Below are 23308 nucleotides of genomic sequence, written 5' to 3' on the forward strand. Positions count from 1 at the left end.
TTTAAAACTGGACCGGACTAGCCGATTCAACCAGTTGAACCGCGAACCGGCCGGCCGTTACAGTTCTATTGAGAATCGTTTTCACGTCGAACCGGCCTCGGACCATTCGAACTGCCGGTTCGACCGTTGAACCGAAAAATCGTCTCCGGTTTTGGATAACCGGACGGTTCAGGCAACGCATGTTTTGTGTCGTTGGATTTGATCATGCGCTAAAGGATGAGGCAAAGCCGATACAAAAAAAAAAAAAAAAAAAAAGCCAAAAAAAAAAAAAAAAAAAAAAACCCCTATTATTCACATATTTGTTAGGCTTCTTTTTGTCTGCTCCCCTTTCGCGACTACAGCTCCCCGCCAAGATTCTTCACTCTGCCGAGAGAGAGAGAGAGAGAGAGAGAGAGAGAGAGAGAGAGAGAGAGAGAGAGAGAGAACAAAAAGGGAGAGAAAAAACCTTGAAATCTGCAAAGCTAGATTGCTCGTGCTCTTCTCCTATCAAGAAACTTCCGAGGAAGAGGGACAGTCCCTATTCAAGCCCGCTACTCTGAGCCCCAGGTGCGAAACTTCACTGCCTTCTCTTTTTCTTTCGTTTTAGAATCTATTTATGTTATGGATAGTGTGATCCTCGACAGTCCATGTAGCAATTTGGAGTTACGATCTGGAAGACGAACATTGATTTTTTTTTTCAAGAGATGGGCTACATCGGGCACCATGGGATCGCAATTCACTTGTTGCGAAGTATATCTTGCAACCCTTTTGGAGTCGATTTGTTAAAATATTTCCTCTTTGGGTGCTGTAAGTGCTATGTGCTTATTTTTTTTTTTTTCATTTAAAAAATGTTTGTTTCTCTCCCTCGTCCATGTACATAGAAATTCCAGTGTAAGTGCTTTTTTTTTCCTAAGCTCTATATATTGATTATGTTTCATTTTTGTTATATATTTATAAATAATTATGTTATTATTATAATATTTAAATATAATAAATATTTATTACGTCATCCGGTTCGACCCACTAGGTTCCCAACCCAGCAAATATACGAGAGAGTTTCAGGGCTAAACAAACCACTCATAACCATCAGCTAGGGACACGAAAAAAAGGAAAAAACAACCCATCAAATAATAAACTAAAAGGTAGTCCAGCAAAAATCCCCAGGCAAACCAGCATAAGCAAAAAAACTTAAACAAAATAAAATTCCCTAAACCATCCATCCAACACATCAAACTCCACCAAAGGAAAAGAGAGCAACACGATGGGGTTAAATATGTGAAATAGAAATTCCAATCATTGCTACGACCCAACCAAATACAACAGAACAATAACAAATTAACCAACAGAAAAAAGCCAACACCAACAAACAACAACAAAGTCAAGAAAATAGCCATGAATAAAATCCAACCGAACAAAATTAAGAAGATCTGACATAAGGCATACCCATCCGATCATTTCTAGTTAAACCCATCAATATGGCCGGCAAAGAGGATCCAACAAAATCCTCAAATCCCATCATATTACAGCCTAAATCAGCAAGAAAATCCGCAGCAGCATTAGCTTCTCTATAAATATGAGAGATAGAATAATTGATAAAGTTCAAACGATGCTTAATCTCTCTAATGATATAGAAGTAAGAAGGATTCGTGATACTATTTTGATTAATGTAATGAATCACAAGCAAAGCATCCATCTCTATCCAAACATTAGTAATCCCTAGAGATAAATATAAATGTAAACCATACTTTAAGGCTTGAATTTCAGCCATGAAAGCATTATTGGCAATCCCATGACCAACAAAAGCAACCAGAATAAGACCGGCAGAATCCCGAATAAGGCCACCACACCCAACTTTCTCAATTTTGTAAGAACCGTCAGTATTGAGTTATAACAGCCCACATTGGGTTTAATCCACTTAACAAAAATATCAGTATAAGAATGACCACTATTCTTAATAGTAATACCAAAAATCTCAGCCATATAAGAACAATCTTTAAAATATGTAAAGTTAATCAAGTTAGCTAAGTAAAGTTGCCTAATTTTGTCTTTAATTCTGATGATAATATTAAAGGCATTCATAGTAATATTATCATGCTTAGATTCTTTCCTACTATTCCACAAATACCAACAAATAATAATGGGTAAAACGTTACGAATATGCTTTTTATTCGGGATCATCCAATCCTGCATGATGCCAATAATGTTGGTATACAAATTACAGAATTGAGAAATAAAATTATTATAAAAATATAACCAATCTTTAAGAGTGATGGGGCCATTAGCAAAAACATGATTCAAACTTTCAATATGATAGCAACATTGACATTTGGAAACAATATAAAACCCTTCCTTCCTCAAGTTATCATCAACATGCAGGTAATTGTTAAAGATCCTCCAAATTAATAAGGAATAAGAAGTCAGGATACCTTTTTGCCAACTGGAGGATATAACCTGCGAATAAGGGTGAACAATTTTGATAGAGTTCCAAACCTCCTTAAGCACAAAGGTCCCATTATTGAACTTGGTAAATAGGATAATATCATCCTGGTCAAGTTGTAACAGAACTCTAAGGATGAGGTTAATAACAAATTTAGGAACAAAGTCAATAAAATAACCCACATTCCAAATGTCGTTATGAATAAAATGAGAAACTTTACAAGCACTAAGAGTATGGGTGTTGAGCAAAGAATCAATAGAAGATACACTACAGGAAAACCCGGAAATGACGTAATGAACACTGTAACTAAAGCTACGGCTTGTTACCGGCACATTTTTCGCCGGTAATTCTGGCGGACCTAAAATGCCGGAAATGATACAGATATTCGTTGTATCGTCGTTTTTGGTGAACCACCCACGCCAAATCTGCCGAAAACCTATAGCAATAACAAAAAAAAATTATCTCCCTAGGCAACAATCGGATTTCCACATCTATAAACATATACAAATACATACAATAATAGTTTCACAACACATATCTACACATCACAGATCTCAAGAACTTCAACAAATACTTAAAAACATAAATGTCCATTAACACATATTATTCAATAGCATCAACCAACTAATATTAAAAACATCACAGATTGTTCAATAACACAAATTCAAAAAATTAAACAAGTTCATATGACGTTGAAAAAACTAAACCACTATGAATCCGTGGACTCATCCTCATCTCATGCTTGAGCTACCTCTTTTCCACTCAACTGCTCCCTCATTTTGTGCATTTCATCCAACAACTGATTGTGTTGCTCCTGCATCTGCATTTGTATATGTGCTTTCAACTAAACTTGTCAATCAGCTTGTGATTTCCTTACTTGTTCTAACTCCGCTTGAATGGTAGTTATTTGTTGACTATGTAAGGCCTCATGTGAACTGGTTGCGAAGCTGGATCTAGTAGAGGTCATCCCCTTGTATGCCTGAGCTTGCGAACCTAAACCATAAACCCTGCCATGTTGCATTCCTCCAACAGCTTGCGACGAGATGCGATACTCAGAATAATCCACAGAGCTGCCAGAAGAACCCTCACCTACCGAGAATTGGCGGAATGAAATGAGTAGCCAAACGGGCTCATGTTTGAAAATAGGGCTTTCGCCGGCGGATTTTCCGGCATACTGTACGCTGGAATGGTTTCCGACGTCTTTAGCGCCGGTTATAAGTCGTTGAGTTTAAAATGGCAATCGTCTTATCCGCCGGTAAATGCGCAGGGCTATTTCAGCCGTAAATTCTATTGGTACGAATGAAATGCTGGTATATTTCGACATTACCACCGGTGCATTGGACGTCGAAAAAGTTACGTTGATGGATGCGCCAGAAAGAATGCTATTATTCTTCCTTCGCATAATGCGCTGGTGAAAATGACGTGGTTACCGACGCAAAAAAATCCGCCGGAACGTCCGACGGTATTCGCGTGTTTTCCCGTAGTGATAGACCTAATTACCAATTATCTTGCCAAAAAAAAATCATCCCTTCCCAAACCCCACTGAATAAAATTCTCAACATTCCATTTAATAGAATAAAGCCTTTTCCAATTGAAAGAGTCACCTTTTTTGAAAAAGTAGTTAAGAGGATGTTTGTCAACACAATATTTAGAGGTCATGAACTTAAACCAAAGGCTCTTGTTGCATCTTAAATTGAACCACGCTTTATAAGAAAAACTACGAGCCATATCATCCAAGTTCTTAAAACCTAACTTACCTTCACCATTAATCCCAAAACATCTATGCCAGGGGCGGAACCAGCTTCAATTTTGAGGGGGGGCAAAAAAAAACACAAAAAAATTAAATATTTAAAAAAAATTATATATCTATATATTACGAAAAAAATTTTAAAAAAATTAAGCAAGAAAAAAAAAAGTGTAATTAAACTATCATGAAAAATATTAAAGATAATATTATAACTAAAAGTGAGAAAATATATAGATATTTTAGGGTAAATTAGAACAAAAGAGTTTTTTAGGGGGCAAAAAAAAATTTAGGAGGGGCAAAATTTTTTTTTTCTCTCTTATTTATTTATTTATTTATTTACTCCTTTAAAATTTTTTTTTTTTTGAGGGGGGGCAAGGCTCAAGTAGTTCCGCCCTTGATCTATGCCAAGAAGCCCAAATAATAACATATTTACCTTCTTTGGCACCCCAAAGAAATTTGTTGAAGATTCTTTCAAGTCTATTGCAAATGTGCTTAGTCGGAGATAAAGTATTTAATAAATAAATAGGAACAGAGCAAATAACACTTTTAACCAACACTAATCTACCCCCAAAAGACAGGAAATTAAAAGCCCAAGTAGATAATTTTTTTCGAAATTTAGAAAAGATATACCCAAATAAATGTGATCTCTTTTTACCCTTAAAAAGAGGAGTACCTAAGTATTTAAGAGGTAAATGCTTGTGCAAAAAACAAATTCTCTCCTGAATAGAAACAATTCTGTGATGAGATATTGATTTAAAACAAATAAAACAACTTTTCAGAGGATTAAAAATTAAACCACTAGCCCTTTGAAATTTCTCAAGAAATTTAAAAAAGATATCAAGCATTCTCCTAGAGCCGTTCGTAAATATAATAAAATTGTCAGCAAAACTTAAATGTGAGACGGGAAAACCACCATGAGTATGATAATATAACGTGGGGTGTTTACTAAAAAGAAAATTGAGACCTCTAGAAAGAAACTCAACATCTATAATAAACAAAGTAGGAGAGAGAATATCCCCTTGACAGAGGCCATTAGTGGATTAAAAAAAATCATGACTTTTCCCATTAATAATAACAGAGAAAAAACAATATTCAATACTATTCTTAATGATGCTAATAAAATTATTATAATAGGTAAGGTATCTTGAACATCCAAGTGGTTTTCAAAATTTAAAGGTACACCTTTGTCATGATTAACCAGACTTTCATTGTTCACTTCATTTTCAACATTAACAATGCTATCCACTTTTTTCCCATCTTTAGAAAAATTTTTCAAAGTGGGATGAGCCACAAAGCATTCATTGAAGGAATGCCCATGAACTTTGCAATGGGGACAAAAATCCGGTATGTTTTCAAATTTAACCTTTTGCAAATATCCTGAAAATTCTAATCCAATCCTCACCTCATGTGGATGTTTTTTTTTGTAATATACAACTCCACCATAATACGAGCAACCGAAGGCCTAGATTTAGAAGCAGTTGCTTGGTCTGTTTGTAATGGCTTCCAAATATGGAGCCCAAAGCATGCAAAACATGAGGGTTAAAAAAAATAACTAAAGATTCGGGAAAGACATCCATATCGGGATAATCAGTGACTCCTCTTTGATGTCAAAGTAAGGAGTCCATTTTAAAAGTCTCATATGACAGTTATTTATATAGTAAGCCCTTCTCGCAAAAATCCGACTGTAATCCAAGTCGTTAGATAATTGAATAGCGACATGTCTAGCATCTAATAAACCAACAGACAAAACACCAGAAAGTTTTAAGTTGCCAAAAAAATTTCTAATAGAATCGAGATTAGGGCATTTAACGGAAAACTTTCCAACCAACGTAAATTGATATGGAGTAGCAAGTTTAACAATATCCTCATCCGAAATAAGTAAAGCCGGAAAACCTTTAACCGAAAACTTAGAAAAAGCAAAACCAAAATCTTTCGACGGGGCATTACCCACAAGTACGTCGCGAAACGAATGAGATTTAGAGTTAAGATCATTACCATTACCACCAAAAAAAAAAAAACCCTTATTACCACTCACCGAAAATGATGGCGGCTTACCCCAAGAGGATGGATTGTAAGAAGACGGAGCCGCCTCCATGTTTGAAAAAAACCAGAGGCTCGAAGGCCCTAGGTTAGAAAACTTCGAAAAAATCTACCAGAGTAGATAATAACAAAGAGAAACACGAAATCAGCACAAATATCCAATAGATTGAACAGTAAAAACCCGATCGCCATAAGTCGCTCGCTCTGGAGTTAGCCGTTAGGTCAGCCAACAATATAATTTATGGCAAAGGCATAACTTTTCCTTAAACAAAAAAAAAATTATGATTTTTAGTGTATGAATAAAATATTTCTTATGGGGCATAAATTTGCGGTAGAGCCATTTTTTTAGTGTACAAGAAACAATATTAACCCTTCAAATATATTAAATAAATAGTTAAAAAATGAAAATATATAAAAAATGCGCAACTAATATAAACATTTAATTTCAAGACAAACCACATCCCAACAAGAATTACTCATCAAAAAATAATTAAATATTTATTGGGGGGCGAATATGTGTTGGAGCCATATTAATTGAGTGTTTTAAAAAGTAAATTTAATATTTTAAAACAATAAATAATATAAACCCTAACAAATATTAAATAAATAGATTGAAAAACAAAAATATATCAAATAGGTCCAACTTATACAACATTTTAATTTCTTGATGAGTCCACATCCCAACACCTATTTACTCAATATTCATAGTCAAAGAAATAAAAATGGTCAGACTATTCTAACCAAAAAAAAAAAAAAAGAAGAAAAGAGCACGGCTCAAAGCTCTCAATTTTAGATTAAAATTTGTATAATATTAATTCTTTATATATTATTTTAGTTTTAAAATATACTAAATTTTTTAAATATCATCTAGTTAAATTTAAATCAGAATATAATGAGATTTTTTTTTTCTAGAGTAAAGAAATGTTGAGTTGGATGAAAAAAAATGTAAAGTAAAAAAAAATATAAGGCAGAATGAATGAAATATGTTTAAAATATTTAAAGTTATTTAGATGATTGTAAAGTAATTGGAGGTGATTATTTTCTTAGTTAGCTTGAAATAATATGAATGCAGTGTAAAATATTATATTTGAAGTTATTTAGATGACAAAACACTGTGGTAACAATGATAAATGATTAATCAGTGTTTAGAAAATCGGACAGGACCAGTCGATTCTACTTGCTCAATTGTGAACCACTATGTTGTTGGTTTGATTAGGTTGAAAATAAGATTTAGCGCGGACTGATTTGAACCATCTGTTCAACCAAAAAATTGTGGATGGTCCAATAAATATTTTCTTTTATATTAAAATAAATTTTCATTAATACCTCTACTCATGTAATGTTTTTATGATGTTGAATGTTGGCTAGTAAAAGAGAAGCATACTACTAAGTTAAGTGTTGTAAAGATGAAGATGCTCAGGTGGATGAGTGACTTTATCTTAGAGATAGGATACAAATGAGCATATACGTGAAAAGGTTGGAGTAGCTCCAGTGGAAGATAAGATTAAAGAGAGTCGGCTTAGATGATTTGGTCACATAAAACGACAGCCTTCCGATTACTCGGTTAGGAAAGTAGAGATATTAGATTTGACTTATATTAAGAAAGGCAGAGGTAGAATTTAAAAGACTTAGTTAGAAATATTATAAATGATATTTATTTGTTAGATTTAAACCAGAATATAATTTTTAACATGATACAATAGAGAAAATGATTCATGTAGCTGACCCCAAGTAGTGGGACAAAAGCTTTGATATTGTTGTTGTATATTAATTAAATTTTAATCATAATTACGAGAATTTAACTTTTAACATAATACAATGGAGAAAATGATTCATGTAGCAGACCCCAGGTAGTAGAACAAAAGCTTTGATATTGTTGTATATTAATTAAATTTTAATCATAATTTTTATTTAATTAATTTTCTTAAAATTTAAATATTTATTTTAAAGACACATGCAAGTAAATTTAATTAAAATATGTTGCTACCCCATAATGCATCCTAATTTGTTGTAACTACTTAAAATTCTTCTGAGACGTGGGACTAAAAAACTATAAGAATTATCAATGAGAGTTAAATTGTGAAGTTGGCTTGGCTATGCATTTGGCCGGAGATTGTGTATAATTTATAAAAGTTAAAAACATAAGTATTTTATATTATAAAATGTATATATTATATTAAATATGATAACCATATTTAGAATATGCATATACTTATATCACATTAATGGTTAATGGATCTTCTTAAATAGCTTTATGTTTGATACGTCATAAAAAAATTATCTTGATCGGGCACGAATCTTGATGCAAAATCAAGTTGGAAACTTTTGAAATTAAAAGTGGAACCATCCAAACTCTGATTTCAGCAAACTTACAGTTAAACTGAATGTATCAGAAATACGAACCCAACGACACCAAATTCAACTCATTCTGAGCCCAAATGAGTCCAAATCAAGGACCCTAAGCGCTATTGGAATGTCCGAACCACAATTTAGATTACCAAATGGTTTCTAAACATGACATGCTTATAATCGAATCGAGTGGCTCAACGAGAAAAATCCAACGAGCCCAAGATCGTCGAATTCCAACATCACTAAGACATTCAAATGTCCATCAAACGGTCCATGATCAAGGGATTTAATATCGGCCGTCCATCCGACCAATCCCCCTTTACCCTTTATCTCTCACCTATTTACGACAAATTATTGCATCCTGTCACCGGACGCGAAAAATAGGTTCGGACATCCAATAAAAATTTGCCACATCACCTGCGCTTTTGACTTGCGCTTTAGTTGCGCTTTACCTACGCTTTTGACTGCGCTTTTTCATGCGCTTTACCTATACTTTACCTGTGTTTTACTTACGCTTTACCTGCACTTTACCTGCGCTTTACTTGCGTTTTTGATGCGCTTAATTTAAAATAATATTTTATTAATATCCGAACCTATCTCCGCATCCAGTGACCGGATGAAATAATTTGCACATATTTACGGGACATGCCACTCCATAAATCTATAAATAGACCCCCTCATTTCTCTTGAAAGGGATGACCTAAACAAGAAGAGAAGAGAAGAGAAGGAAGAAGTTCATCCTCGACCATTGCCGGACTTCTGCCGGACCACCACTTCAGGCCCTCACCTCCGGCGGACCACCGCCCGACGTCGTTGCTCCGCCGAACCACCACTTGAGGCCCTTGCCTTCGTCGGACCACCACCTCAGGTCCGCACCTCCGCCGGACCAACACATGAGGCCCGGACTTCTGCCGGACCACCACTCGAGGCCCGGACTTCTGCTGGGCCACTACCTGACCCCCAAAGCTCTACCAGAGTACCGCCCTACTACAAGAATCTTTCAGACCCCGGTATCCTGCCAACTAAGGTCTTTCAGACCTTGGTCTCCTGCCGACTGCGATCCTTCCGACCTCCGTCGCCTACTATGGTCCTTCCGACCTCAATCACCAGACAACGATCTTCTAACCCCGGTCTCCTATCAACTACGGTCTTTCAGATCTCTGTCTCATGCCGACTACGGTCCTTCTGACCTCCATCACCTACAATGTTCTTTCCAACCAAACAAACATGTCTATGTTGATTATTATAACTCTCACCATGCAATGCGCTTTATATGACATACATTTGTAACATAAAGCCAATGTCTTCTCCCTAAAAACGGCCTCATTTTGTAATTGATTGCAAATATTAGTGGATTCATTCAAACTAGGTCAGACCCTGTGGTTTTTCCCCCTTTTTCAGGGATTTTCACTTAAAAACTCTAGTGTCTCTTATGAATGCTACACACACTTTCTCTTATCTGCTTGTGTGCTGGATATTTGTATAATGCTAAGACGTTAAATTATATATTTATCTATCGCCGCGAATACTCCAGGACGCAACAATGTTTAAATTTGTTCATGAGCTATGATCAATAATTTATATTATTTTTAAATAATTTTAATATTTATTAGGTTATAATATATAATTTGATTTTTATAACTTTGAAATTTATAATATTAAAAAATTGATAAATTCTAATAAATTTAAAATAAATCAATATATGAATTAAAAAAAGTAATGTTTATTTAATTTCAAATAAAATATAAATAATTTTAAAATAGAAATACTTTTTGTTTCTAATCAAAACGCCCTAAACACATCTCTTGTCATTGGACCACAAAACTGCCCTTAGTAAATGATTGCCAAAAATATGCTTTAATCATAATAAATAACAAAATACAAAGAGCAACTTACGTAACATTCTCCCCTATCTCCCTCGCTTCCTCTCTCCCTCCTCCCTCCTTCCTCCTCCGCAAGAAGAGAAACATGGTGGCGACGAGGAGTTCGGCTTCATCGAAGCGTTCTCTTTCTTCACCCTCCACATCTTCTTCTCCGAAACCCAAACGCTCAAAGGTGCGATTTTTTACGTTGCCCTTCTTCTTGGAATTCTACCCCTTTTTTGTTTTAAATTTTAGGGGTTTTATGCGTTCGGTTGATTTAATTTTTCTAGGAAGAGGTGGCGGCAGCGTCGTCGTCGGAGGATCGCGCAAATTCGAAGGAGCTCGCTGCGGCTTGCGAGGTGAGTCAGCCATCAGGAGATCTGGATGTGGATCTCCTCGTTGACGCTTCTACTAATCCGGACGATAAGCAGGCTGAGGACGGCACGGAGGAGAGTTCTACGATTAATTTTTCTTCAAGAGGTCTCATATCTTAGCTACGCGAAGTTGCATGTTTCTGTTTTTTCGGCGGATTGATATATTTTTTTTGTGTGCTTTTTGTTTCCACTATGTTTTTGCCTCTTGTTGATTACTGCTGAAATTTGAATGATTTCTGAATGCTGGAATGTGGGATTTGGCAGAGACGGAGCAATTGATAAAGATGCTGCCTGCTTTGGAACTGCCGACAATGAAAGGGAAGGCCTGGCCGCAGAAGGCAGCCTGGACCAAGTTCATATCGCAGTGCTCCCAGGTTTGTTGGGAATTTCTTTGTTTTTTATCTTTTTGTATTTTTTTCCTTGTTCGTGATGGCATAATCCTGATATCAGGTTATGCATGTTTTGTATCATTATTTCTGGGTCTGTTATTTTCGCGATTACTTGGATTTGTTCCATCTTTCATAAAAAAAATCTGACCAATGGATTGCAGATTGCCTTTTGGCCATTTGATACATGACATTTATGAATGCAATTCTTAGACCTCAAGTCACAATCTGCCATCAATTTTGAAAGGAAATCACAGAAACCTAGTAGAGCCGGTAGTTGCAAATCAAGGAACAATCCCAATCTGCAATATTCACAGATTTCATATTTATTTATCCACCAATGAAGTCATCAGCGTATCTAAATCAATTAACACATGGTAATTTAGTACAAAATATAAATAAAAATCAAGTACATTATTGAATTAATTAAATTACTCTAATTTTAATTACCTCTAATGAAACACCTAAAGCATGAGCTTTGAAACTTTCCTCTTGGTTATGTATAACTAATAACTTGAAAATTATAAAATAATAAGTGTGAGTTTGGAAGAAACAAACTTAGTAGGTGAACCTTGAAGTAAAGTATGAATGACAAGGCATGGGGTATAAATATGAGCAAAGAAAGGGGCATGAGTAAAAATGGATACTATATCATAACAGTTTCAAACAGTGTATACATGGTAGTATTTTTAATTATGGTAATCATTTAGTTGTACTTATTATATAATGGAGTTCGTAAATTATTATCTATGTAAACAAAGATCATTATGTTCAAATGCAAAAACATCCACTTACAAGCATTCTTTACTGATACATCCATCAATAACACATTAATCATCTGTGATTTTCTTTTTTTATATATGTATATTTCTTTATAATTGGTTTCATTACGTCATGTTGAAAACCGGGAATGTAAATACTAACCCATGGAAATTCCCTGGTTTCAAAAAGATTCGTCACTTTATAGACCTTTCGGTTTGGCTTACCAACATCCAAAAGGGTTCTATTGACAATGTATGTAGCACACATACCAACATGCATTATATAGATTTTGCATTGCAATAATAGTTCTTAATTAAGTTTATATTATGACCATACTTGATTATATAACAACATAATTCATGATTTATATTAAGTTCTGGTATTTATCATCTATTCAAATGATGCACATAAACTTTCTAGGAATTTGTGTAGCAAGTAAAATGACAGAGAAAACTATCACATCATGTTAATATGATTATTTAAAATACTATGAGTAAATACAACATATTGTAAATATATTATAAAAACTAAAAATACACTAAGAAATGATCTATTGAATTTTAAGTGAAATATTAACAAGAAGAAATATTTCTAGCTAGTAAGAAGTAGTGTGTGCATGCACTATGATGAGCAACACAATATTAACCATTGTTGAACTAATCTTATTTGACCGAGAAGGTGGACTAGAGTGCAGGTGTCTTTGCAAAGTGGCGATGTAGTGCAAACCGTTGTTGAACTAATCTTCTTGGACCGAGAAGGTGGCGTAGAGTGCATGTGTCTTTGCAAAGCAACGGTGAAGTGCACGCTTCGCCACATCAGTTCTTTATTTACGTTGTAAGCCTACTTCTTTATAGAGCGATGTTGAACCTTATTGCTCTAGTTTGTACTACACATAAAACATATGTTTCTTTGAGCATTTAAGAACCCAAATAAAAAAAAAAACTAAAAAATGAATCAATTGAAGAAATACAATGATAATGTCACCGAATTGTTAGAGACAACTCAATCCATGTTATGTATTACATAAAGTAAAAAAAAAAAATGTAATTTGGTTGATGTGATATTAACAATTATCAATAAAAATAATTAAAGATAAAATAATACCTAGATGCGATAGATTTAAGTATTTGGATTTATTATTTAAAAGATCAAAGGCATAGATGAGAATATAAGTTATAAAATTAAGGACGAGTGATAGGAATGGAGAAGTGACTCAGGATTGTTATACAATGAGAGCATATTATTGAGATTTAATGATAAATTTTATACATCAACAACTAGGTCGGCTATGTTGTATGACTTTGAATGATGTATAGTAAAACCGTTATTGGTATGATAAGATGGACATGTGAAAAAACTTGAGGGTAAATTTACGAGTGATTATACTAGAGGGATGATTAGACTTGCACTATTAAAGATAATCTAGTTGTGAATAAGCTAAGGTGGCTTGAGCATGCATAACAAAGGGTAGAAAATGCACTTGTTAGCCATGTAGATTAAATTAATTTTAATGGATTGTGCAGAAAAATAGGTAGACCTATTGTAATATAGAAGTTGTTATAAAATAATTGTGCATAAGAGACTTAACACCTTACATAACCCTTAATAAGATGAATAGAAAATGATTTTTAATGAAATCCTTGGGATAAGGCTAATAATGATGGTGATGATAATATGATATTAGTCGTGTCTCACAAATGCTACTAGAGTTTGATGGCAGACCTTTGTTTAAATGCCATTTTTAGATTTCTACTATTAATTTGTTAATAGATAACACAATTATTTTCTTATGATGCATAATTTTCAAGGTTAATTTATTATTTTGGGTTTGAAAACACATCATATGATATTCATTAATGAAAAAATATGGAGAAAAAATGATCTTAGTATGCTTTTAATTGATCTATTGAAGGCATGTACTCGAGTACTAAAGAATTGATTGAACATTAGGAAAAAAATTCGTCTGTCGGAAGTATTTTATATTTTTTAAAGATATGTATGATGGGGCATTGACTTATGTTAAAAGTTGTTGAGTGTCCAAATAATTTTTAATTGCTATATTATTACATTAAGGATCACAATTGATCATATCTTTTTTTGTATTGATAACAGAGATGCTTATAAATGGTATTAAAAGGTGCATTGGTGTGTTTAATGCCTCGATTTTCATGTTTTTCTTGTTTGCCATATGCATCTCCTTAAACTCCTATTCAAATCTTAGTTGCTAGCCTAGTCTTAACTAATCCATGTCATGTTTTAAAATTGCGCAATTGGGTATTGAGGCATTTTTCTTTCGTGAGGCGAGGCGTAAGCCTCAATGCGTTTTAAGGCGTAAGCCTCAAAATCTAAAAATTGCGCAAGTTGAAAATAAAGATCAAAAGTGATTTTTTATATAATACCCAAATAATATGTTAAATATTGATATATTAATTTTCTATTGAATTACGAAGTAACAAATTGTATGAAACAACAAATTGCATAATGCGTAAAGTGACAACTGATAAATTGCATGAAATAGAATTGAAATCCAAATATTACAAGAGCAAAACAATATGAAATATATGAATTATATAAAGGCATCTTATAACATTAAGTTAAACTCCAAATTTGTTATTTCTCAGTTCCTCACTCATCCACATTTAATTCTTAAAAAGCTGACATAATTGGCAAAAACTCGGAAATCATCTGCACTGTCATCACCAAAGGGATCTTTATTTTAGCCGTCATCATAACAAATTGGTCTCTCAACTGTCTTATCCTGTGGAGTTCAATGCCTCTTAATCTGTTTCTTCTTCATTTATTTTAATCATCTTTCTCTTTCATAAATATTTGTCTTCAACATAAAGATGAGAATAATACTCCAAAATTTTTAGAGGAGGAGGTGGTGGTGTCAAGCTTTCAAGTGATTCCCCGGGGTGACTACAATGGTGGTTGCTACAACTAAGGAGGTGGGCTGAAGGTCAAGGCAATTGAGAGGAAGTTGTTGTGGCTTTAGGGTGCATGAAGGCATGTTTGTTTGAGACTTTAGTTTATGATTTAGGTAAGTTTTAATAAAAAATATATATAAATCAGGTAAGGCATATGACTTACGCCAGTAAGGCGAGGCATGCCTCATAAAAAAGCTCGAGGTGTGAGCCTCGAGGTATTTTTCACTGGAATTGTGATGTAGTCAAGATATACTACTTTATATTTTTCTTGTGACTTCTCATTTTCCTTGTTGTTTGCTGAATTTCCTTACTATTTCCTGAAAATTTTGCTGTCTTCTCGTATTCCTGCTAATTGCTGGTCTTCCCAAATTTGTTGTTTGATCTTCCCATGTTGGCTATTAGTCTTACCCATGCTGGACTTCGGTTTTCCCTCATGGCTCTTTGTTTTCCCCTATACCCCTTCGATTTCCTTGTTGTTTTTTCTGTTGGCTGCTCATTTTCCCTCATGTGGCTGCTCGGTTTCCCCATTTGTTGAAACCTATGTTGGATGCTTTATTTTCTAATTAATTGGATTGATTTGGAAGAGTTTTGTGGCTGATTTGAATGCTTCTATTGGCTATTTGGGTGATAAATTTAAGTGAGCATTTAATATCCATTCCCATTCTTTTTCTATATAGGGTGGCTAATTTTTTATGAAAAAGGAGAGATTTGTGATGAATTGTTGAAATGTGAAACCTGTGGGTTTTTAGCTTGCGATCTAGCCTCTCTACTTTACTTCTATTTCGTCTTGGTCTTCTATCTACTTTTTCTCTCCACAGTTTCTATTCCGCTTGTATATTTCTTCAAATTTTTTGTAGGTTGTAAGGTGTCGTTGCATCGTATTTTATTTAATTTATTTGTTGTTGTTGTCCTTTTTATTTGAAGTTGTAAGGTGTATCTTTTTTATAATGGTATTGTTATATTTATGGTAAGGAAGGCTTGAATTTGCACTACTTGTGTATTTTTTTTTGCATCAAATTGCGCTGAGGCGACCTCATCAATTTTAAACAATGATCCATATATAACTATGTTTAAAAAAGCTGATCGTCTTGATTAATATTTTGTCAAAATTGAGGTCACATTACAATCTCATCATGATTACTATTGTCTCAACATAAATCCAACTATATTCTATGCTTTGCTTGATTGACTATGGTCTAGTTTGATACTGCTTGGCTGGTTAGCCTACATTGCCGTAACTATCATATAGTAGTGCCATTTGGAGGCAAAATCTTCTGGTTAGAAGACACTTGTCTTGTCCTTATTAGCTTAAGATATTTTAAGTGTGATCATTGCGACACAACATGGTTCTTCATGAGCTGAGGTTAAGCTTAAATTTGTTTCTCTCAACAAATTATTGCGGGGATGGGTGAATTTTTGCTTTTATCTTAGGGTGGTAGATTTCATATGATTGTTTTGAATTTTGTGATATTTTTTGTATTTTTACTTGAATATGGGCTCAATATAATTTGCATGAAAATTTGGGGGCATTTTGAATAAAACATTTGTTATTTTTGAGATTTTCTATCAACGAGCCCATCATCGAGGTTGGATTATTTTGAACATTTATATTTGTAATTTGAAGATTCTGATTTTATGAGTGGACCTCTCTTGTTATGATATGCAATGAGCATGGCCATTTATTGGATTTTATTGCATATATCAACTTTGCACGCTTGCTTGTTGATGATCAAATTTGCGGGGTTTAAGTCTTGTTGACTCTAATCTTTGTTATGTGGAGGATAGAACTTGAAATATGAGACCTATGACCCTGTTCTATAGATAAGGTGTCCCACTTGAGAGCATGTGCATAACATGGCAGTACGTTTGAGTTTGAAAAAAGAATGTGTATTTTAACATGATTGTAAGATTTTAGAGCAATTGCAAGCCTCTCGAAGTGAGTGAAATTTGAGCTTTTTTTATTTTTAACTCACGCAACATTTTTTAGATTATAAGTTCATGTAATTAACATGTTTGTCTAAGCATATATGATAATTTTTTTACTTTTAATGCACTTGTACAATTTCAATGCACTTGCATGAATTTCAATACATATATACAATGCATTTGCATGCTATTTGGTCGGTGCATTTATATTGTGTGCTTGCACATATTTTGCTGCATTTGCATGATTTTTAAGGATTGTAATTAAATTTGAATTAGCCGCGCACACATGACTGAATGATATTTGATTTTTTTTGCTTTTGTGAACATGTCATTGAATTGTACCCTCATTTTCATTTGAGCATTAATATTTGCATATTATTTGATTGCAAATGGATGTTGTAGGCCCGAAATATTATGAATTAGAATATTGTGCATTTAAAATAAAGTTTTTTATTGCTTGTATTTAGTCCACATGTGTGTTCAAGGAGGCCCCCATAAGGATGCTTATTTACCTATCAATTTAAGCCCTCACATTAGTAATTTTCATGTTTAACTATATTTCACAATTTTGAGTGTTTTAGAGGTCAGCGAGTGGCCCCGTTCCCGCTTATTTGGTGAGCTATTGATTTCTATGTTCTCCGGTTCTATGCTCAGTTTGGTATTCAATTATTATTGTTGTAGTTCATTTGATGTGACATGCGTTGCATTTGAGGTGTTTATTTTACTCTTGTTTTGCAATTTAATATTATGTTAATTTTCATTTTGTGTCATATTTTTAGTCCAAAAATCATTTTTATTTTTTCTTTGAGTCTTTTGTAAGCATGCTCATCAAAAAAATTGGCAGCCTATTGGCATAGGCCTTATGTAGGGGCATCAACACGAAGTGCTATGTTTTTCCACCACTCTTAAAAAGAGCGTTCATGGTCGACTTAAGATATTAGAGTCGGGGGTCTTCATACCCACCATGCCCAAAAAAACATGCATAGGCCTTCAATACTTGCACGAAAATAGCACAAGGATCTCCTTGTCGCTTTGGAGCAGTCCACACAAGTACTGATGTAAAACGTACATGCGAAGATGAGCTAATTAGTGAGAATCCATGATTTAATAATGAAAACTTTCACCTTTGGAGCCTATACGCTCAAATAATCTAGGCTTTAGCGGAAGAAGAGTCTCCACCTTAGAATCGAGGTCGCTCCGTGGAAGAAGGAACCTAGGATTGTCGTTCTTGGATAGGCGGCCGGAGTGGTGGAGGAAGATGGTCGTCCAATGATGATCCAACGTCCCTTTGACCTTTGCTCGTCGATCACGTCAACTAAGGTGTAATGGATACGGTCGATGTAATCTTCAATGATGTCGTCGAAATCAAAGCCCACGTCAAAGAACGGTGATTGGAGGATGTGAACTTGATCTCGATTGTCATGCACAAATCCAAAGTTCCATTCGGGTTCCACCATACATTCTTGTCGGGAGGGAAGAAGCGCAAAAAGAATTGGGAAAAGAGAGTAAGAAGGTGGCGGGTTGGTGAAGGAAGGTTGGATTGGCTTGAGTACTTGAGAAGTTTGGATAGAGAAAGGCTCCCAGGAATAAAACTGAAAGAAATCTGAAATAATTTCAGTTTATTTGTGTGGGAGGGAATGAATTTGAAGAATTCAAATTACTTCCAATAGGGGTTGGGGGGGGGCAATAGGGAGAAGTTTGGACTGATTTAGTGGAATTGTTAATGTGATTAGGAGAGAGAGAGGGCCCATTAAGGGGGCCGGCCACATGAGGAGGAGAGAGGAGTGTGAGTTTTGAATAAGTGGGGACCACCAATTTAATTTCAGATTTGACAAAAATTTGAAATAAAATTTCAATTTTCTTAAGGAGAGAAAACTTCCAATTATGAGGACAATCAATTCACACAATTTGAATTCCAAATTTCAAATTGAAACTCAATTAAATTGATGGTGTAAATTAGGGAGCTACATTAGGAAACAATTAATGACTCATAAAAACATTTGAATTTCAAATTTTGAAATTCAAAGGGGGGGGGGGGGGGGGGGGGGGGGGGGGGAGGGGGGGGGGAGGGGAAAAATATTTTTTTCCCCGAGTACATGGGGGATCCGCCCATGACTGCAAACTGCTGTTGAATTTCTGCCCAATGAAAGTCGGCGGCCTGAGCGGGCTAGGGGAGAGGCGGCGGCAAATGCTGCAGGCCGGCTGGTTGTTTGACCGCTGCTGGCCGGCGGGTGGGACAGGGTGGGAGGCGGAAGTGCTGGGTGGTAACGGGTGTGGGGAGGGAGCTTAAGGAAGAATGCGATCCGGATGGATTCTCACACTACTTGATCACAAAGATAAAGTGGAAGAAGGTCTAGAACTCACAAAGAGATCTAGCTCTTCCCAAAACTCACTAAGAGATTTGAGAGAGAGATGCACTCACAAAGAGAACATGAAATGTAACTTTTCATTCATAAAAAAAAACTCTTCTTACATAAGAAAATGGCCATATATAGAGGTCTCAAAACGACAAAGAAAACAAAAGACTAAAATGCCCCTTGGGCTACAATAGCGACCAAATACCCATAAGGGCAAAAGCGGAAAAACATAAAATAAAATAAACTACTACATAAAATGACTAAAATACAACTCATGATCGTGGCCGTCGATCTTCGGCGTCTCCTGATGGTACATGTGTCGAAATCGCTGACAATGTCCTCATCAGATGGAGTCTTCCGGGCAACAAATGGGAGTATGCCGGATGGCAAAACAGCACTAGAAAGCTGTTGGATTCTCTGGACAGCAGGAGAACAAAACTGGGACAGCAATTTCCAAGTTTGTGAGAGGGCAGGTTGACATGCCAAACATCCATAATTCTCTGGACAGCAAGGAGGCTGGTCTTGGGTAGATCCTGGACAGCAACGTTGCTGTGCTGAAGTTTTGGACAGCAATTAGAAGTTGTCCAGAAATCTGGACATCCAGTTGGCGAGGAAAAAATTCAAGATTTCCTCCTTCTGGATTGCACGTGAGCTGGAAGGGTTTGGTGGGGAATTGCGTGGACAACAGTTGAGGGAAACAGTAGTTAATTCCCTTTGATTTAGGCCTAGGTATGAAAAGAAAATTAATTGGATAGGAGGAGCATGGGACCGGCCAAGAGAGAGAGAAGGGGAAAATTGTGTCTAAGTTTGATGTATGTGGTCCCCATGCAATCAATATAATTATATGATTAAATCTGAATTAATTTCAGATTTTAGAGATTGTATGAGTCTCCAAAAATAGGATTCATTAATATGGGATTAATTTGAAATTCAAATAAGTTTGAATTCAAATAAAGAAGTTTCCATATTAATAGAAAGGTATTTTAGGAAAGTAATTAAGGAGAATTTGAATTTTGAAATTCAAAATCCAAGAGGCATTTGGAGGGGATTAAATTTGAAATTTTGATTTCAAATTCAAAGAGGGTGAGGGCTCAATGAGGAAACAACACAAGCCAAGCACAAGGAAGGGTGGCCGGCGGCATGAAGAGGAGGGAGGGGATTGTGGAAAGTGTTTTATGGGTTTCCAAAACAAGCTTGGCCAATTAGGAGGAAAAATTGAACTTAGATGAGATTCAAAATTTGAAAACTTTCCTTAATTGGATTTTATAAATAAGGAAAGTTTTTGAATTTCAAAATTTGAATTTCAAAATTTCCTATCTCCTTTCTTTATTGCAAGAGCCAATTTAGGGAGTGATTATGACGATTAAAATCATCATAATGATTTGAGGTGTGGGTGGGGCTGGCGGTCAAGAGGGAAGAGGTGGGTTTGGCTTTGGGTGGAGGTGGCTAGGAGTTTGTGGAGGGATTGGATGGTGGAGGCTAAGTACTTGGTGGTGGATGGAGAGGGAAAGAAAGGAGATGAAAGAAAAACAAATAAGATAAAAGTAAAATAACGAACTCACAAAGAGATCATAAGTACCGCGAATCTTGGACTCTTCCAAAGATTGACGGGTATTGCAAATCACCCTCCTCAGGCTTCTCCCTCATGAACTCACTAAGAGATCAAACAAGCACAAACTTTTTTTCATTCAATAATTCATCATCCCAAAATACATGACAACTAGCCTATAAATAGGTCTCATGAAAATAAAAGAAATAAAAGACTAAAATGCCCTTCGGGTTACAATACTACATGACCACCCGTAAGGGTATAAAGGGAAAACAACAACATAAAATAAACTAGTACATGAATCATATAAATAAATAACTCAAGATCGTAGCCGTTGATCTCCGATGTCCTCATCAAGTACTTAGTATTGTATTTTCACCATCACGTTGGAATAACACACAGGTACTTATTTTGAGTATTTACAGGCCATTGTCAGTTACACGAGAAAAAATGCTCGACTTTCTTGTAGTGTTGGAACAATATGTATAAGTACTTATGTACGAATTTCCTATCATGTTGGAACAACATGCACATGTGCTTAAATTTTTTGCAATAGTTTTCTTGCTTTTCTACCTTTATGTGAGGCAATGTTATCGACAATGAGGCGGCGATGAAGTTATATTGATGATCGAAACACAAACTTAATTCTATTTTTTTGAAGATTTCTCCTTTTTAAGCTTTTTCTCCTTTTTTCCCCTCTGTTTAGAGAGAGAAATAAAGGAAAGAAAGAAGAATAGAAAGGGAAGGGGTAAATTTGGTAGCAAGAGGTGATATTTGTTGTTTGTTGTGCTTTGTGAGTTAGAGGGTACATTGGTGGTTGGGATTTTTTGAAGGCAGGTTGACAGGGAGATAAAGTGGATTTTGTGCATTTATTGGTGTCATTTGTTGCAGGAGGTAGATCACCAGGGACTATTTGTTGTCTAGGCATGAGAGATTGATGTTCGGGTATAGCAGGGGATGGGTTGTTTAAGAGCTTTGTGAAAATTAGGAGAGACTTGTGTGTTTGAGGTTCGCGGGAGACAAGTTTGTGCAAGTTCTGCGGTAGAGAAGGGAGGAGCTCAGGTGTTGTTATGTGCGGGCTAGGGTGCTGGAGTTTGGCTGGCATGAAAGTTGGTGTGGGCTGGTGGTTGAGGCAGATGGTGACGTAGGAGCTGGTGGAAGATAGAGACTAGAGAGATGTTTGCAGTTTGGTTGGAGCAGGTTAGGTCAAGGATGGTTGAGGGGAGATGGCGGTTTGTGAGTGGAGAAACGAAAGAAGAGGCTATGCAAGTGAAGGATCGCTAGAGAGGTCGATGTCGAGAGCGGGGCTGGGATGCACATGTGCACAAGTGATGTAGACAAAGGGGGGGTCAACTCATGTCCAAAATAAATCAATTTTGGCTTTCCCCGAGTCTACAAGCTCAATAAATTTTGAGCTGGAATTTAGCTCATTTATGAGCTGGTTTTTAGTTCATTTATTGAACTAAAGGTTAGCTCATTATTAGCTATGTTTTAGTTCATTAATTGTCTTATTTATGTAACTTTTATTTATAGTTTTAAAAGTTGAGTTTGTCCCTTGGGATTCCGAAATGGCTTTTGGAATCCCAATGTTGGTTGTTTTCCGTGCTTGGCTCATTGGTTCCCACGGATTGGCTCTTGGTTTCCCGTGGATGGCTCTTGGAATTCTATGCCTTGACTCCTTGGTTCTTGCGGCTGCCTCTTCGGTTCCTGGCTGGGCTGTTTCCCATGAATGAATGGGAGCTTTTCCGTGGCTTTGGTGCTTCGTTTCCGGGAAGTGACTGTTGGCTTTTTCATATTCCCTATTTAAATAAGCTTTTAAATTAATGTTGTGGCTATTTGTATTCTCCTCTCATGCCTATATATAGGAGTTGTTTGTAATGTTTTAGATATGTTATGTGATGATTTTTGGAAATGTAAACCTGTGGGTTTCATGGAAAAGCTTGCGAGCTTTGTCCGTCTTCTTTCTCATCCCCTCCGGAAATCTTGCGAGCTCTTTCCAACCTTTCTTCTCGGGCTTCTAACCTCTTTCGTCTCTCCGCAAGTGCCACTCCACCTGTATTCCTCTTCTCTAAGTGAAGCAATTTTAGGGTGTCTTGTTTGAGTCAAGTTTGCTTGAGTCAAAGTTTGTAAGTCTTTCATTTTTATAATATTAAAGTTTGTTTTAAGCATTTTATGTCTTTATCTTGTATCTAGAAAGGTTGTTCGTTTTTGTTGGATAAAACAAACACTATAAGTTCCCCTAGATTTGTTTCGGCTCGCCATCATTGGTATCAGCAGCAAGTGAATGTCTAGGTTTCGTTGAGTGGTTTGTCAAGTCAAGTCAAGTTGTTGTGGTCTTGTTGAGCTCTTGTGTGAGTCGTAGTAGTTGTCATGTATTTTTTATTTTGAGTTGTCATGTTGTCATTGAGTTAAATTGATGGAGTTTCTTCAAGAAGGTGGAGAAATCTGATTTGTAAGACAAAGGAGGGGGGGGTTCAACTCATGTTCCAAAAAATCAATGTTTGGCTCTTCCCCGAGTCTACAAGCTAATAAAATATTTGAGCTGGAATTTAGCTCATTCTATGAGCTGATTTTTAAGTCTATTTATGAAAACTAAAGTTAGCTCATTATAGT

At 35.6% G+C, this 23308-nt stretch overlaps 1 protein-coding gene across 1 annotated transcript in view; it reads left to right on the forward strand.

Annotated features, from left to right (window-relative positions):
• Nucleotides 1-10436: 10436 nt before the first annotated feature.
• LOC110102762 overlaps nt 10437-23308 on the forward strand; it is a 49048-nt gene continuing 36176 nt past the window's right edge. The window contains exons 1-3 of the mRNA XM_020831229.2: nt 10437-10607; nt 10705-10894; nt 11053-11162. Of these exons, the coding sequence (XP_020686888.1) occupies nt 10521-10607; nt 10705-10894; nt 11053-11162 (387 nt within the window). The 5' untranslated portion in view covers nt 10437-10520. The remainder of the gene's footprint in view (nt 10608-10704; nt 10895-11052; nt 11163-23308) is intronic.

This window comes from Dendrobium catenatum, unplaced genomic scaffold (assembly GCF_001605985.2).
Source record: "Dendrobium catenatum unplaced genomic scaffold, ASM160598v2 fragScaff_scaffold_621, whole genome shotgun sequence".
In the NCBI taxonomy this organism is placed as follows: Eukaryota; Viridiplantae; Streptophyta; class Magnoliopsida; order Asparagales; family Orchidaceae; genus Dendrobium; species Dendrobium catenatum.